This window comes from Archocentrus centrarchus, chromosome 6 (assembly GCF_007364275.1).
Source record: "Archocentrus centrarchus isolate MPI-CPG fArcCen1 chromosome 6, fArcCen1, whole genome shotgun sequence".
In the NCBI taxonomy this organism is placed as follows: Eukaryota; Metazoa; Chordata; class Actinopteri; order Cichliformes; family Cichlidae; genus Archocentrus; species Archocentrus centrarchus.
In genome coordinates this window covers 6,683,951-6,702,644 of record NC_044351.1, presented here as the reverse complement: position 1 = coordinate 6,702,644, position 18,694 = coordinate 6,683,951, and the positions used below count along the sequence as shown (strand labels likewise).

Genomic DNA, 18,694 nt, shown 5'->3' with positions numbered 1-18,694 from the left:
CCAAGGCAGAAGCCTATAAATGGATGGATGGATGGATGGACAAAGTAAATGCTCCAGACTGAAACAATAAGGGAAAATACCATTGTGAAAATCAAATAATAAGCAAAACAAGAAACAAACTGAAGATATTTAACAATGAACAAAATTTGAAAGACAAAAAAAACAAAAAAAAAACAACACCAAACACTGGGGAATAAAACCAAGACCATGACAAATAGCTCTTTGGCAACTGCCTTGCAGATGCAAAAGTATTATACCTGTCAAACTCTGTTGTCTTGGGCATTTTTCATAGATTGAACTAAAGAACTGGGAATAAATATGTCTGTGTAGATTCTCAGTCATCCAGGTCATAGTAGTCTCTGGAGCTTGAAAAAGGCGACTGGACTTCTTTTTGTTTCTTGAAGACGTTTCACCTCTCATCCGAAGGCTTCTTCAGTTCTCAACCAAATGGTGGAGAGACCCAGGTATTTAAACCCCTGTGGGCGTAGTCCCCTGGAGGTGGTTATGACCCTCTATTGATCATGTGCGTGAACACATGTGCCCAGGTGTGAAGGGGGCGTGGGTCATATTTAATCAGTGGTTTCAGTTGAAACCAATTTAGGACTCTGCTCCATTGTTTCCTGTGGCCTATTGAGGTCACTGGAACAAAGGTGTGAATGGGGGTTGAGACGTCTGGGAAGGGAGCTCAGGACAGCACTGTAAGCGGGGGGAAAGTTGGTGACGTAATCCACCTCCTCTGTTCAATGATGGTTGTTCACAGTGGACATAGATGGCTTCTTTCACTCCTCTTTCAAACCATCTGTTTTCCCTGTCCAAAATGTGAACATTGGCATCCTCAAAAGAGTGCCCTTTTTCCTTCAGATGCAGATGTACTGCTGAATCTTGTCCTGTCGAGGTGGCTCTTCTATGTTGTGCCATTCGTTTGTGAAGAGGCTGTTTGGTTTCACCAATGTAGAGGTCCGAGCACTCTTCACTGCACTGAACAGCATACACTACATCGCTGATCTTGTGTTTGGTGGGTTTGTCCTTGGGATGAACCAGTTTTTGTCTTAGGGTGTGACTTGGTTTGAAGTATACTGAGATGTCATGCTTGGAGAAAATTCTTCTGAGTTTCTCTGACAAGCCTGATACATATGGGATGACAATGTTGTTCCTCTTGTCCTTCCTATTCTCTGTAGTTTGTGTTTGGCCTTCATTCCTGTGCATCTTAGCTGATTTGATGAAGGCCCAGTTGGGGTAACCGCATGTTTTGAGGGCTTTCTCAATGTGTGTGTGTTCCTTATGCTTCCGTTCTGCCTTAGAGGGAACACTTTCCGCACGGTGTTGTAGGGTCCTGATCACCCCAAGTTGTGTTCCAGAGGGTGGTGGGAGTCAAAGAGGAGATACTGGTCTGTGTGTGTGGGCTTCCGGTAAACTTCAATGTTGAGGCTTCCATCTTCCTCGATAAGCACCGCACAGTCCAGGAGACACCAGAGATAACAAGTTACCATTCCTGGACTGTGTCCTGGGTCTACCACGGGGCCTCCTCCCAGTGGGACATGCCCGGAACACTTCACCCAAGAGGCGCCCAGGAGGCATCCTAATCAGATGCCCGAGCCATCTCAACTGTCTCCTTTCGATGGGGAGGAGCAGCAGCTGTACTCTGAGCCCCTCCTGGATGGCTGCACTCCTCACCTTATCTCTAAGGGAGAGGCCAGCCACACTTCAATGGAAGCTCATTTCTGCCACTTGTATTCACGATCTTATTCTTTCGGTCACTACCCAAAGCTTGTGATCAGGAATGTAGAACAACTGGTAAATCGAAAGCTTCGCTTTTACACTCAGCTCTTTCTTCACCATGACAGACTGGTGCAGAGTCTGCATCATTGCAGATGAAGCCCTGAATCGTCTGTCAATCTCTGGTTCCCTTCCAAGTCCACAAAAGTCCACAAAACACATGTAGACTGGTTGGGCAAACTCAAATATCCTTGAGAGGATAAAGAGCTGGTCCTATGTTCCACAGCCAAGACAAAAACCGCATTGTTCCTCTTGGATCTGAGGTTTGACTAACGGATGGACCCTCCTTTCCAGCACCCTGGCATAGACCTTACCAGGGAGGCTGAGGAGTGTGATCCCCCGAAAGTTGGAGCACACCCTCTGGTCTCCCTTCTTAAAGATGGGGACCACCACTCTGGTCTGCCAATCCAGTGGCACCGCCCCAGATCTCCGTGCAGTGTTGCAGAGGCGTGTCAACCAAGACAACCCTATAATATCCAGAGCCTTCAGGAACTCAGGGCCAATCTTGTCGACCCCAGGGGCCGTGCCAACAAGGAGTTGTTTAACCACCTCAGTGACCTCACCCTCGGTGATGGATGAGTCACCCCACCCCCCATCCCCAGACTCTGCTTCCACTACAGAAGGCGTGTCAGTGGGATTCAGCAGGTCCTCGAAGTATTCCTTCCTACGTCTGACTATAGCCTCAGTTGAAGTCAGCAGCACCCCATCCACACTATAAACCGTGAGTGGAGCACCGCTTTCCCCTCCTGAGTCGCCTGACGGTAGGACTGCATAAAACGATTATTTTAGTAAATGAGTATTCTATTGATTATTCCATTGATTAATCGAGTAATCGGAAAAGAAATACTTTTTTTATTAACCATTTATCTGCATATTTTAACTTCCGTACTGCAGTTTTTCGCCTGTGAACAAACAGCGGTGGATGGAGCAGCTACAAAGTTTTCTTCACCTTAACACTTGCTGATCAGGTGGTTGATGAAGGTCCTCCAGATGTTTCCCAGTAAAGATTTTAATACTAAAAGAAAAAGCTGCTGTTTTGGATGCTGGAAAAACATTTCTTTTGCACTACTTGAGCTCACGTCTTTATAACAGCTTCGCCTCTTGACAGAGCCCCTCAGTCCTGGGGGGGGGGGGGGGGGGGGGGGGCCTTCCAGTACTGAATCATCGCTAGTGCTGATTGCTCGCGCTCTCTAGCAAACCAGTTCTGGTAGCTACAGCTGAAGTAAAGACAAATAACAGCTGAAATTTTCAGTGAGTACAACACACACAGAGAGCAGTGGAGGTGTGGAAATGCATGTCAGTGATAGTTGCCACCCGTCTCGTAAAGTACGGAACCCCGCATGTTACGGAGCCGTATTCCACGGGACAGGTGGCAACTCTAGCGATGATCCACTCTGTGTTAAAGGAAATCCATTGCAGTGACGGAGAGCTTTTTAGAATCTGTGTGTGTGTATGTGTGTGCATGCACGATTTACACTCCAGTCCAGTACTTGGCGTAATGCAGTTCTATGTTGGTTTGACAGCCACCAATAAACCCACAAAAAGACAATGGAGCAGTAATGCTGCTAATGCTAGTGAGGAGCGCCGCTTACATGGAGACAACTGAGTGCTACAGAGTTTAAACAAAGCATCGACACAGTAAATTTGTTTCAGCAGCCTCTACAATTGAGGTGTCGAACATGGTCCGTTCAGACTCAGTTTCCGCAGCCTCCCTCGAAATGCTGTCGAAGTTCTGCCAGAGTTAGGAGTTGAAGATCTTGTGGACTGGGGCTTCTGCCAGGCGTTCCCATTGCACCCTCACAACACATTTAGGTGCCACAAGTCTGTCCAGCATCTTCCTCCGCCACCTGATCCAACTCACCACCAGGTGGTGATCAGTTGACAGCTCAGCTCCTCTCTTCACCCGAGAGTACAGAACATATGGCCGCAGAGCTGGTAATACGAATACAAAATCAATCATCGACCTGCAACCTAGGGTGTCCTGGTACCATGTGCACTTATGGACATCCTTATGTTCAAACATGATGTTCGTTATGGACAAACTGTGGTTTGCACAGAAGTCCAATAACAAGACACCATTTGGGTTCAGATCTGGCAGGCCATTCCTCCCCTCCAGGTCTCACTGTCATTGCCCACGTGAGTGTTGAAGTCTCCCAGCAAGTGGAGTCACCGAAGAGGCACCTTCGAGCACCCTCCAAAAAGGGTGGGTACTCTAGACTGTCATTCGGCGCATAAGCACAAAGAACAGTCAGGACCAATTCCCTGACCTGAAGACGGAGGGAAACAACTGTCTCATCCACTGGTGAAAATTCTGATGTACAGGCAGCAAGCCTCTATATATATATATATATATATATATATATATATATATATATATATATATATATATATATATATATATATATATATATATATTAGTTGCTGTTCTGGATAGTTACTGTATGCTGATACTAAATAGGTTGATCACATCAGCTGACAAATTGTCATCTTGAAGGTTGAAATGTTGGCACTCAGCATTTCACCTCTCTTCTTTCCATGTATTAGGATAACTGTTTATCCTGTGTTTCCCATTCTTTTATGTTAATTCCTGAAAATAGATTATTCTGGTCTTGTTTGTTTCTTTATTCAGGAAGTGCGAGGACTCCGGTCATCTTTAATGAGAATGGGGACGCTCCCGGACGCTATGACATCTTCCAGTATCAGATGAACAACAAGTCGGTGGCAGAGTACAAGGTCATCGGGCACTGGGCCAATCAGTTGCATCTCAACGTAAGGACCACTAACCTGTAACAGCTATAAAACAAACTATTATAAAGCTGCTTGCTGCAAGTCAAACACAAAGAAAACAGTCTGCCATTCAGTACATGGTGTTTGTCAAGTGCTTCAAACAAATATTGTACATTTAATTGATTTAAAAAAAAAAAAATAAAGTTTTGCATTTTTCAATTTGTCTTTTCACACTGTGGCAGAACCATATTTCTTTAACACAATTAACCCATATTTTATTTGTTTTTCCATAACTGGAAAGCCATTCTGTTCACTAACTCAAGCAAATATAATTCAGCTGTATTTAAAACCAGTTGCTGTGTGTAATTTTTTAATATAGTTTGATATTGATTTAGACCAAAGGTTGAATTATGATGGTGCAGAGTGCTTAGTTTCCTGTTCCCTCTCCTCAGATGGAGGCCTTACAGTGGACAACAGGCGATTCATCCCTGCCAGCTTCAGTGTGCAGCATGCCCTGTCGCACTGGCGAGAGGAAGAAAGTAGTAAAAGGCGTCCCGTGCTGCTGGCATTGTGAGCAGTGTGAGGGATACCACTTCCAAGCCAGCGAGTTCACCTGCGAGCTCTGCCCTTATGAGAAGAGACCCAACCAAAACCGTTCTAGCTGCCAACCCATCCCTATCATCAAGCTAGAGTGGCATTCGCCCTGGGCACTGGTTCCTGTCTTCATCTCTGTCTTGGGCATTATTGCTACAACCTTCGTCATTGTAACATTTATTCGCTATAATGACACACCCATTGTGCGTGCCTCAGGTCGGGAGATGAGCTATGTCCTGCTGACAGGTATCTTCCTGTGTTATGTCATCACCTTCCCCATGATTGCTGCTCCTGATATTGGCATCTGCTCCTTCCGCCGCGTTTTCCTGGGCCTTGGAATGTGCTTCAGCTATGCTGCACTGCTCACCAAGACTAACCGCATCCACCGCATCTTTGAACAGGGCAAGAAGGCAGTGACAGCACCGCGCTTCATTTCACCAGCCTCCCAGCTGGTCATTACCTTTTCGCTCATCTCAATTCAGCTGCTGGGTATTCTCGTGTGGTTTGCTACTGACCCACCACACACCTTTGTGGACTATGGGGAGCAGCGCACGCAGAATCCTGAGAATGCAAGAGGCATCCTAAAGTGTGACATTTCTGACCTATCACTTATCTGCTCCTTAGGATATAGCATCCTCTTGATGGTCACATGTACTGTTTATGCCATCAAGACTCGCAGTGTGCCAGAGACCTTTAATGAAGCCAAACCCATTGGATTTACTATGTACACCACGTGTATCATCTGGCTCGCCTTCATCCCCATTTTCTTTGGCACAGCACAGTCAGCAGAGCGGGTGAGTGCACAACAGCATAATGGACCTTTATGTTTATGTAATGTTTAGCCACGAAGCAGCATTTCTAAATGAAAACAAAACAAATCAGCAGTATCTGCATATCCCCTCACACCAGTGACGTGCAGTCAGGGGAGGCAGGTGAGGCACGGCCTCACCTGTCATCGTGGAAATATAAATTAAAAAATAAATTAAATGGTTATATTCATTCAGTGATTTGTATTTTAAAGTTCTTTTCCATTTAACTACACCATTTTTAGATTAGTTTTTTCAAAATCGCTGAATTTTTCGCATTTGCCGGTCAAATACTAAGAGACGAACGGTGAGGCACCAGCCCGGCGAGCCGCACCACGGATTGCGCAATCCGTGGTGCGGCTCAGTATAGTCATTGCCAATGACTACTAACTGTGCTGGCATGCTATGCAGTGAGACCGGATTACTTTCCCTTTGCATGTGGCTATTAAAATGTTCTAACACCTTTTACTATATGAACTAAATTTCTATATTTTAGCTGGTGTATATAATGCACAGTTTTTTTTTGTTGTTTTTTTCATTAACAACTGTATGTGTGTGTGTAATGCATTCTTGTGTTGAGCGATCATGAAACTGCTGCGAAGAGACACTAGGTGAGGCACGCAGTTCTCGTGCCTCATGGTAGGGGGCGCTGGTGATCCCAGGGACTCTACGACTCCTCGGTGGCAAGCTACCATAAACAGTTTAGCAAGGCCAGTTAGTTTTTCCTGTTGCTTGGCCTTATGTTCAACATGGAAGATTAACATAACTCAACTGAAAGAATTTTCTAAACTGGACTTTCAATCGAAGCAGAAGATAATAATTAAAGGAAGACCAACACCGGAGCTAAAAGGTTTGCTTCAGACTATGTTAATGTTAAACAAAACAACTGTTGCCAATCAAATGGTGAATAAGCTATATGTTTGTAAATCTGATGTGATGACGTCAGTGCCTCACCAGTCACGACCCTCACCGCACGTCACTGCTCACACATACTGTATGTACACAGGTGACACAATGTTGAAATCTTGCAGATGCCAGACTGCACAGTCTACCTTTTAAGTCTCCCTTTTTTTGAATGTGTTAAAGTGTAACTCTTAATAAGTTATACTGATATAAATGTTACCAGGGACTGGTTATGTCCATTACAGCTCCATATTTTATTCTTGGATTCTACTAGACACAGAAAGCTCACAGAAAATCAATATGTATCTTAGTAGCGGGCCTCTCATTACAACAGCTTTAGTTTATAAGCGCTTTGAGTGCTCTGATTGAGTAGAAAAAGCGCTATATAAGAACTAGTCCATTTACCATTTTGTTCACTTCATTAAACAAGCTGTTTTTGCATCTGTGCCTTTATTTCAACTCATAAACAGAATGTTTGAAACCCAGGTGGGGGGGCTTCTTGCTTATGTGCCTGAGATGACCATAATAAGAATATCCCTCTCCATGACATAATAAAAACGGCTTGAAATTGAATGCTCTGAGCTTTTTGCTTTTGGTTCACAGGAACTACTTGCATAATCCACTGATCTCAATATTTTAAACTTTTCTGGACATAGGACTGGACATAAATTTGTGAAAAAGCAGCCAATGTCTAAATAAAAATTGATACCTGGAGAAATATTGCTGAAGACCTTAAAAAATTACAAGAAGTCTGGCTCCATGGAAGCAAACTGTGTATATATATATATATATATATATATATATATATATATATATATATATATACAGTTATAACTGCCTGGAAATTTTTTTCCACTCCCTATAAAACCACAGTGCGAGTTGGCTTCATGGCCAGCAACAAGTCAGACTTGTGCCTGGTGGGTGCTGCTTTTTGCCAGGGGTGCCCTTTGTCAGTGATTCTGTTCAAATACACTGCTCAAAAAAATAAAGGGAACACTCAAATAACACATCCTAGATCTGAATGGATAAAATATTCTCATTGAATACTTTGTTCTGTACAAAGTTGAATGTGCTGACAACAAAATCACACACAAATCATCAATGGAAATCAAATTTTAACCAATGGAGGCCTGGATTTGGAGTCACACACAAAATTAATGTGGAAAAACACACTACAGGCTGATCCAACTTTGATGTAATGTCCTTAAAACAAGTCAAAATGAGGCTCAGTATTGTGTGTGGCCTCCACGTACCTGTATGACCTCCCTACAATGCCTGGGCATGCTCCTGTTGAGGTGGCAGATGGTCTCCTGAGGGATCTCCTCCCAGACCTGGACTTAACGCATCCGCCACTCCTGGACAGTCTGTGGTGCAACGTGACGTGGTGGATGGAGCGAGACATGATGTCCCAGATGTGCTCAATTGGATTCAGGTCTGGGGAATGGGCGGGCCAGTCCATAGGTTCAATGCCTTCATCTGCAGGAACTGCTGACACACTCCAGCGACATGAGGTCTAGCATGTCCTGCATTAGGAGGAACCCAGGGCCAACCGCACCAGCATATGGTCTCACAAGGGTTCTGAGGATCTCATCTCGGTACCTAATGGCAGTCATGCTACTTCTGGTGATCACATGGAGGGCTGTGCGGCCCTCCAAAGAAATGCCGCCCCACACCATTACTGACCCACTGCCAAACCGGTCATGGCTGCAGGATGTTGCAGGCGGCAGATCACTCTCCACGGCGTCTCCAGACTCTGTCACATGTGCTCAGTATGAACCTGCTTTCATCTGTGAAGAGCACAGGGCACCAGTGGCAAATTTGCAAATCCTGGTGTTCTCTGACAAATGCCAAGCGTCCTGCACGTTGTTGGGCTGTGAGCACAACCCCCATCTATGGACGTCGGGCCCTCATACCATCCTCATGGAGTCGGTTTCTAACCGTTTGTGCAGACACATGCACATTTGTGGCCTGCTGGAGGTCATTTTGCAGGGCTCTGGCAGTGCTCCTTACTGTTCCTCCTTGCACAAAGGTGGAGGTAGCAGTCCTGCTGCTGGGTTGTTGCCCTCCAATGGCCTCCTCCACATCTCCTGGTGTACTGGCCTGACTCCTGGTAGCGCTCAGCCTCTGGACACTACTCTGACAGACACAGCAAACCTTCTTGCCACAGCTCACATTGATGTGACATCCTGGATGAGCTGCACTACCTGAGGCCACTTGTGTGGGGTTGTAGAGTCCATCTCAGTGCTACCATGAGTGTGAAAGCAACCACCAACATTCAAAAAGTGACCAAAACATCAGCCAGAAGCATAGGTACTGAGAAGTGGTCTGTGGTCCCACCCTGCAGAACCACTCCTTTATTGATGTGTCTTGCTAATTTCCATAATTTTCCACCTTTTGTCTATTCCATTTGCACACAGTATGTGAAATTGATTGTCAATCAGTGTTGCTTTCCTAAGTGGACAGTTGATTTCACAGAAGTTTGATTTACTGGAGTTATATTGTGTCGTTTAAGTGTTCCCTTTATTTTTTTGAGCAGTGTAGTTGTTGTGGTTTCTTAGAAGAATGACTTCCAGCACTGGGCTGGTATGCAGCTGACTGTGAAGCGGTTTGGCTGATGATAATGATGATGATGTGATAATAGATCCACTTCAAAGACACTTTCACTAACAGAGGCTAACAGTGGTATAAATACTAGGGCTTACTGACAGAAAGACATCAGGATGTCCTCAACAGCTCACCTCATTATCACTGACATTGGTCAGCAGAGCTTCACTGACTTGTATCAGACTCCTTTCACAAAGCTTTCCAGCCTCCTCCAGAGTAGCATGTGGACGCTTCTTAACGGCACACTGACAGCTAGTTAAACAGTAGACTGACAGCAGCACTCACTACACAGAATATTTAACAACACACATTTATTTTTTTTTCAGCTCTAAATATTGATATTTTTCAAATATGTTAAAATATAGTGTGTTCAAAAATGTTTTTATACACAAAATTACTGGTCGGCTGTTTTTAGTTCAATGTTTTTAGAGTATAAGTGGGTTTATATTAATAGTAAATTATAACTATTAATTATTATTAATTATTATAATTATTAATTATTATAACTATTAATAGTTATAAAACAGTCCATATACATCCCACCCACCCCCATAGAAAGAGTGTAAATGTCTGGGAACCACTGAGAACTGTATTTGACTCATGGAGCAAGAAACTGCTTCACCTTCTGTTTGCATCTTAGGTCATAATCAGTGTTTCATCTGTTAGTCCAGTTTTTAGGAAATGTCAGAGTTTTCCAATGAGACCCACTTAATCTAATAGATGCTCTAAGATTTGAATTTGAAGAACAGAAACGGCTGTGTTAGCTTAACTTTAACCTGCAGTCAGTCCTGGAGAGGGTCAATGAAAGCCTTCATGTGCTCAGCCTGGAGTAACAACCACCAGGACAGGTAACCAAATCAACCTCACCTGCCCCACTGAATAAATCCTTGAGGGCTTTTTTACCTTTAACCCCAGGGCTTCCTGCTATGTTAGCTAATATGTCAGTAGCTAATGTGCTATAAGCTAACTCAGCTGCCACAAGCTCCCATTTCTGAAGAATAAAACAAATAAAGCAGTTATTTTCATGAGTGACAGGGTCGGGCAGATCAGCTCACTTGAAGTCTTTTGCTGTCTGGGTAGTATCAGTTTTCAAGAACAAGGGTGATGTGCAGAGCTGTAGCAACTACAGTGGTTAAAGCTGATGACCCATATGATGAAGATATGGAAAACAGTTGTCGAAGATAGGTTAAGAAAAGAGGTAACAATCAGTGAGCAGCTGTATGGCTTCATGCCGAGCAAGAGCACTACAGATTTTGAGTGTTAATGCAGAAGTCTAGAGATGTCAGAAAGGAGTTGCACTGTCTTTGTGGCTCAGAGAAAGAAAATATGATGGGATGCTAAGAGATGATCTGTGGTATTGCATGAGGATGTCAAGCATGGCAGAGAGTATGTGAGGCTGGTGCAGAGGACCAAGACAGTGGTGAGGACAGTAAAACAGTGGTGAGGGTTGTGGGGGTGGCTGTGACTCAGGAGGTAGAGCAGATCATCTACTAATCGGAAGGTTGGTGGTTCAGTTCCTGGCTGCTCCAGTCTCCTTATCCTTGGGCAAGATACTGAACCCCAAGTTGCTCTCCAATGCCATGATGTGTGTGAATGTTAGATAGAAAACAGTGGATAGGTAAATGCAAATGTGTTTTATAAAGCACTTTGAGTGCTCAGATAGAGTAGAAAAGCGCTAAGAACTAGCATTTACCATACCAATGACAGATGGATTCAAGGTGGGGGCAGATTACATCAAGGATTAGCTCTGAGCCCCTTCTTCTAATGGCTGACAGATGAGATCAAGCAGAAGTCTCCATGGACTCCACCTGATCAGATGGAAGAGAGCCTTGGAGAGGTGGAGGCATGGACTGGAGACTATAATAATTATAGTTGTGAAGCCATTCCTGACTGAAACTGGAGACAGTTTTCAGGTGAAAAAATAACTGTTGGCTCTAATGGTTATGTAGTTTTACTTTCTGTGTCATTGTCCCTCCACAGATTTCAGACACATATCAACCCATTCTTCCTTTTACTCCTGCATACTGATCCAGTGTGTCTGTGTATATTCTCAGTCATCCAGGTCATAGTAGTCTCTGGAGCTTGAAAAAGGCGACTGGACTTCTTTTTGTTTCTTGAAGACGTTTCACCTCTCATCCGAAAGGCTTCTTCAGTTCTCAACCAAATGGTGGAGAGACCCAGGTATTTAAACCCCTGTGGGCGTAGTCCCCTGGAGGTGGTTATGACCCTCTATTGATCATGTGCGTGAACACATGTGCCCAGGTGTGAAGGGGGCGTGGGTCATATTTAATCAGTGGTTTCAGTTGAAACCAATTTAGGACTCCGCTCCATTGTTTCCTGTGGCCTATTGAGGTCACTGGAACAAAGGTGTGAATGGGGGTTGAGACGTCTGGGAAGGGAGCTCAGGACAGCACTGTAAGCGGGGGAAAGTTGGTGACGTAATCCACCTCCTCTGTTCAATGATGGTTGTTCACAGTGGACATAGATGGCTTCTTTCACTCCTCTTTCAAACCATCTGTTTTCCCTGTCCAAAATGTGAACATTGGCATCCTCAAAAGAGTGCCCTTTTTCCTTCAGATGCAGATGTACTGCTGAATCTTGTCCTGTCGAGGTGGCTCTTCTATGTTGTGCCATTCGTTTGTGAAGAGGCTGTTTGGTTTCACCAATGTAGAGGTCCGAGCACTCTTCACTGCACTGAACAGCATACACTACATCGCTGATCTTGTGTTTGGCGGGTTTGTCCTTGGGATGAACCAGTTTTTGTCTTAGGGTGTGACTTGGTTTGAAGTATACTGAGATGTCATGCTTGGAGAAAATTCTTCTGAGTTTCTCTGACAAGCCTGCCACATATGGGATGACAATGTTGTTCCTCTTGTCCTTCCCATTCTCTGTAGTTTGTGTTTGGCCTTCATTCCTGTGCATCTTAGCTGATTTGATGAAGGCCCAGTTGGGGTAACCACATGTTTTGAGGGCTTTCTTAATGTGTGTGTTCCTTATGCTTCCCTTCTGCCTTAGAGGGAACACTTTCCGCACGGTGTTGTAGGGTCCTGATCACCCCAAGTTTGTGTTCCAGAGGGTGGTGGGAGTCAAAGAGGAGATACTGGTCTGTGTGTGTGGGCTTCCGGTAAACTTCAATGTTGAGGCTTCCATCTTCCTCGATAAGCACCGCACAGTCCAGGAATGGTAACTTGTTATCTCTGGTGTCCTCCCTGGTAAAACGTATGTATTTATCCACTGAGTTAATGTGACGAGTGAAGGCTTCTACTTCTTGGGTTTTGATTTTGACCCAGGTGTCATCTACATATCTGTACCAGTGGCTAGGTGCCATCCCTTTGAAAGAACCAAGAGCTTTACTATCCACTTCCTCCATGTAAAGGTTGGCTACAATGGGAGACACTGGGGAGCCCATGGCACATCCATGCTTCTGTCTGTAGAATCCATCATTGTATTTAAAATATGTTGTGGTAAGGCAGAGATCTAAAAGTGCACAAATCTGATCTGGGGTGAAGCTGGTTCTGTTCAGTAAGGAATCGTCTTCCTGTAGTCGTCTTCTGACGGTCTCCACTGCCTCAGTTGTAGGTATGCAAGTGAAAAGTGAAACCACATCAAAGGAACACATGGTTTCATCTGGATCCAGTACAAGATTCGGACCTTGTTAGTAAATCTGTAGAGTTTTCAATTGGTGGGGTGTGATGCAACAAGCGGTGATAAGATGGTGGCGAGGTGTTTGGAAATGTTGTAGGTGACGGAGTTTATACTGACTTGATGATAATAGGGTCGACGTGGGACTCCTTCTTTGTGGATCTTTGGGAGTCCATAAATTGCATGGAGTGGCTTCTCCAGGGTACAGGCTGGTAGTAAGTGGGGCGGTCAATGGCTTTTTCCTTTGCAAGTTGTTGCAGGCAGCAAACAACTTTTTTCTTGTGTTGCTTGTGGATCACGTCTCAAGACCTCATAAGTATTGTTGTCACTGAGGAGTGTAGTAATTTTGTTGTGGTAATCCGATGAATTCAGCACAACCGTGCACCTCCCCTTGTCGGCTGGCAGTATGGTGATGTTTTGATCATTGCTTAGGGCTGTGATGGCCTTCTTCTCCTGAATGGTGAGGTTGGATGGAGGAAGTCTTGACTGGAAGAGTGGCTGAAACTTTCATCCTGATCTGTTCTGCTACAGGATGAGAAAGTTTGTTATTTCTTATAGGCGGTTTCTGTTGCTGTGATGAGGTCTACTATAGGAAGCTGTTGTGGGGCTATGGCAAAGTTGAGTCCTTTGGCTAGCACTTTTCTTCTGGTTTGGTGAGGACCCTGTCTGATAGGTTCTTCCCCACTTTCCTTGGTTTCCATTGCTTATCGTGTCGTCCTGTTTGTTAACAGATGAATGGTATGCCTTGGTTTGCAGAGTTTGAAAATTTACGTAGTTGTCTTTCCTTGCCTTTGATGTGTTGTGCGAGCTGGGCTTTGTCCACAAATGTAGAAACTTCTTCTGCGATGATGTGAGGTAAGAGTGATGAGAGTTTCTGCTGCGTCTGGTGGATTTTGTCCTGGAGTGCATCTATGGTGAAATGGACCTGTGATGAGGTCTACTATAGGAAGCTGTGTGGGGCTATGGCAAAGTTGAGTCCTTTGGCTAGCACATTTTCTTCTGGTTTGGTGAGGACCCTGTCTGATAGGTTCTTCACCCACTTTCCTTGGTTTCCATTGCTTATCGTGTCGTCCTGTTTGTTAACAGATGAATGGTATGCCTTGGTTTGCAGAGTTTGAAAATTTACGTAGTTGTCTTTCCTTGCCTTTGATGTGTTGTGCGAGCTGGGCTTTGTCCACAAATGTAGAAACTTCTTCTGCGATGATGTGAGGTAAGAGTGATGAGAGTTTCTGCTGCGTCTGGTGGATTTTGTTCTGGAGTGCATCTATGGTGAAATGGACCTGTCTTATCCTTTCACTTAAAAGGTGGTTCTGTGCTCTCCATAGAATTTGGTCAGCTCTATGTCCTTTTACTGTGGACCCAAGGTGCAAACTCTTGGGAACCTCATAACCACCTCCGGGGACTACGCCCACAGGGGTTTAAATACCTGGGTCTCTCCACCATTTGGTTGAGAACTGAAGAAGCCTTTCGGATGAGAGGGGAAACGGCTTCAAGAAACAAAAAGAAGTCCAGTCGCCTTTTTCAAGCTCCAGAGACTACTATGACCTGGATGACTGAGAATCTACACAGACATATTGCCTTGCACTTTGGGAGGAACACCCTTCAATTGGTGCGGGAGTATGAAAGGGACTCAAGAAAGCTAGCGGACTACAGGAACCACCTTCGTTTCAACTTGAGATGCAGACAGTCCAGACTGGTTCCCAAGAGTTTGCACCTTGGGTCCACAGTAAAAGGACATAGAGCTGACCAAATTCTATGGAGAGCACAGAACCACCTTTTAAGTGAAAGGATAAGACAGGTCCATTTCACCATAGATGCACTCCAGAACAAAATCCACCAGACGCAGCAGAAACTCTCATCACTCTTACCTCACATCATCGCAGAAGAAGTTTCTACATTTGTGGACAAAGCCCAGCTCGCACAAACACATCAAAGGCAAGGAAAGACAACTACGTAAATTTTTGCTTCGGCCACTGCCTGAGCTGCGTTCTGCTTTGCCAGTCGATACCTGTCAGCTGCCTCCGGTGTCCCACAGGCTAACCAAGCCCAATAGGACTCCTTCTTCAGCTTGATTGCTCCCTTCACTTCCGGTGACCACCATCTGGTTCGGGGGTTACCACCACGACAGGCACCAACCACTTGCAGCCACAGCTCTGAGCAGCAGCCTCAACAATTGAGGTGTCGAACATGGTCCATTCAGACTCAGTGTCCTCAGCCTCCCTCGGAATGCTGTCGAAGTTCTGCCGGAGGTGGGAGTTGAAGATCTTGTGGACTGGGGCTTCTGCCAGGCGTTCCAAGCACACCCTCACAATATGTTTAGGTGCACCAGGTCTGTTCAGCATCTTTTCCTGCCCCCTGATCCAACTCACCACCAGGTGGTGATCAGTTGACAGCTCAGCTCCTCTCTTCACCTGAGTGTCCAGAACATACGGCTGCAGATCTGATGATACGATTACAAAATCGATCATCGACCTGCGGCCTAGGGTGTCCTGGTGCCATGTGCACTTATGGACATCCTTATGTTCAAACATGGTATTCGTTATGAATAAACTGTGGTTTGCACAGAAGTCCAATAACAAGACACCATTCGGGTTCAGAGCAGGCCGTTCCTCCCAATCACATCCCTCCAGGTCTCACTGTCATTGCCCACGTGAGCGTTGAAGTCCCCCAGCAAGACTATGGAGTGAAACAAGGTGCTGAGAAACAACCCTCTTGTCCACCTGTGAAAACTCCCACGTGCAGGCAGCAAGCTGGGGGGATACAAGAATACCCACCCCAGCTGGCTGCCTCTCACCAAGGGCAACTCCAGACTGGAACAGAGTCCAGCCCCTCTCCAGGAGACTGGTTCCAGAGCCCAAGCCATGCGTTGAGGTGAACCCAAGTGTATCTAGCTGGTATCTCTCAACCTCACGCACTAGCTCAGGCTCCTTCTCCACCAGAGAGGTGATATTCCATGTCCCAACAGCCAGTCTCGATAGCCAGGGATTGGTCCGCCAGGGGCTCCGCCCTTAGCCACCGCCCGACACACACTGCACCCGACCCTTACACCGCCTCCTGCGGGTGGTGGGCCTACAGGAGGGCAGGTCCATGTAACCTCTTTGGGCTGCGCCTGGCCGGGCACCACGGGCTAATGCCCGGCCACCAGACACTCTCCCTCAAGCTCCCTCCGCAGGACTGGCTCCAGGGTGGGGCCCTGGTAACCCTATCCCGGGCAGGGTAAACTGGTCCCTCGTTGTTGCAGACATAGGGGTCTTCTGAACCGCTCTTTGTCTGGACCCTCACCCAGGACCAGTTTGCCATGGGAGACCCTACCAGGGGGACAAGCCCCTGGGCAGCATAGCTCCTGGGATCACTGGGACACACAAACCCCTCCACCACGATAAGGTGGCGATTCACAGAGGAGTACATATACCCAAGATACATATAATATTGTTATTTAATACTTTCATTTCCATGCAGTACAGAAACAACAATGGTATTTAAAATAATACATCACATTCCAATGTTAAAATACTACATTTGCTTTTTTAAATGTAGGTGAATTTTGCAATATTTGGACAGAGCTAGTCTAGCTAGTCCTCTGTTTCTAATCCATGTGCTAAGTTAATCCAATGCTGGTTATAGCTTCATATTTACCAAACATTGTTAACAATCTTCTCACCTAACCTTTCACAAAAGACATATGATTTATTTAACAATGTTAAACTATTCTTTAATATAGAATAGATATATATATATATATATATATATATATATATAATATATATATATATATATATATATATATATTAGGGCCTCAGAGGAAAAAAAATCTGACAGGTACCCCAGCCATGCAGCATGAACAGGCATGAAACTGGAGTAAAACAAACAAACAAAAAAACAAAAAAATAAAAATCATTTATGCTATCTGCTACAGGCTGGGGTATCTGTTGGTTGGTAGTGTTTTGATACATCATTGGCCCTTTTTTTTTTTTTTTTGAGTGTGTGAGTGTGTGCGCGTGCACACATGTGTGTGCTCATGCTTGCATGTCCCCGTGCACATATGTGCCCATGTTCATGCTCTTGTGAAGGCATGCATGTGCTCCCTGATTATGAACAACAAAGACATTGAAGTTGAACCCATTGTTTCAGCTTTAATGTTAAAAGTTTAGCCTAGACTTGAAGGAACGTGTAGAGAAACAGGAATAACTAAGACATACCAGGTTTGACAGCTAAGTTTCTTTTGTTTTGTATTTGTTTTGTTTATTAACCTGTCACCTCCTCCAGCTCATCCGGAGGGACCCCAAGGTGTTCCCAGGCCAGCAGAGAAATATAATATCCCCAGCGTGTCCTGGGTCTACCACGGAGCCTCCTCCCAGTGGGACATGCCCGGAACACCTCACCCAAGAGGCACCCAGGAGGCATCTAATCAGATGCCCGAGGCACCTCAACTGGCTCCTTTCAATGTGGAGGTACAGCAGCTCTACTCTGAGCCCTTCCCGGATGGCCGCACTCCTCACCTTATCTCCAAGGGAGAGGCCAGCCACCCTTCAAAGGAAACTAATTCTGTCGATTGTATTCGCGATCTTTCGGTCACTACTCAAAGCTCATGACCAGAGGTGAGGGTAGGAACGTAGATCGACCAGTAAATTGACAGTTTCGCTTTTACTCTAAGCCCTCTTCACCACGACAGACCGGTGCAGCGTCCACATCACTGCAGAATCAGCCCCAATCCATCTGTTGATCTCCCGCTCCCTTCTCCCATCACTTCTGAACAAGACCCCAAGATACTTGAACTCCTCCACTTGGAGCAGGAACTCGTCCCTGAGCCGGATAGGGCACTCCACCCTTTTCCAGCTGAGGACCATGGCCTCAGACCTAGAGGTGCTGATTGTCATGCCAGCCGCTTCACATTCAGCTGCAAGCTGGAGGCTCTCAGTGGAACTGATGAAGCCAACAGGACTATATCATCTGCAAAGAGCAGAGGTGAGACTCTGAGGCCACCAATGAAGAAGCCTTCTGCCACCTGGCTACCCCTAGAAATTCTGTCCCTGACGGAGTCCAACACCCACAGGAAACGAATCTGACTTATTACTGGCTATACTGACCAAGCTCTCACTGTGGTTTTACACAGACTAAATGGCCTGCAACAATGGGCCAGACACCCCATACTTCCGCAGGACCTTTTGTGTAAATCTAAAGGTTCTTCTATATTACACACCATCCTTGTACTCTAAGCCTGAGGCCATAGTCCTCAGCCAGAAAAGGGTTGAGCGTGCAGTACAGCTAAGGGACAAGATGCTGTCCCAAGTGGAGAGCTGTCGCTGGACCTTTATACACTACTTGTATAAAGGCTAATTTACACCATGGAGCTTTACTTAAAAAAAAAAAAAAAAATCATAACACTGTCTATGAAGCTGGGTTTAAGAAATAACTGTTTCAAGTTAGTTTTCAGAGCATGTGTAGCACCATTTTGTGCCACTACAAATTGTGACATCACTAGGTTGGTTGGTTGGTTGCCACTAATAGATTTACATTAGCTTATGTTAGCTAACTAATGACTTATTGCTGCCCCCGGCAGCATCAATAAGTTTTACTAAAAAAAAACAAAACAAAAAAAACAAGAATACACCTTCCACTTTCACTCTTTCTTAGCAGGAAGT

The 18,694-nt window shown here is 45.2% G+C and overlaps 1 protein-coding gene across 1 annotated transcript in view; it reads left to right on the top strand.

Annotated features, from left to right (window-relative positions):
* LOC115781267 (metabotropic glutamate receptor 8-like) overlaps positions 1 to 18,694 on the top strand; it is a 290,231-nt gene that overhangs the window by 250,100 nt on the left and 21,437 nt on the right. Inside the window, exons 7-8 of the mRNA XM_030730834.1 lie at positions 4,406 to 4,545; positions 4,956 to 5,891. Of these exons, the coding sequence (XP_030586694.1) occupies positions 4,406 to 4,545; positions 4,956 to 5,891 (1,076 nt within the window). The remainder of the gene's footprint in view (positions 1 to 4,405; positions 4,546 to 4,955; positions 5,892 to 18,694) is intronic.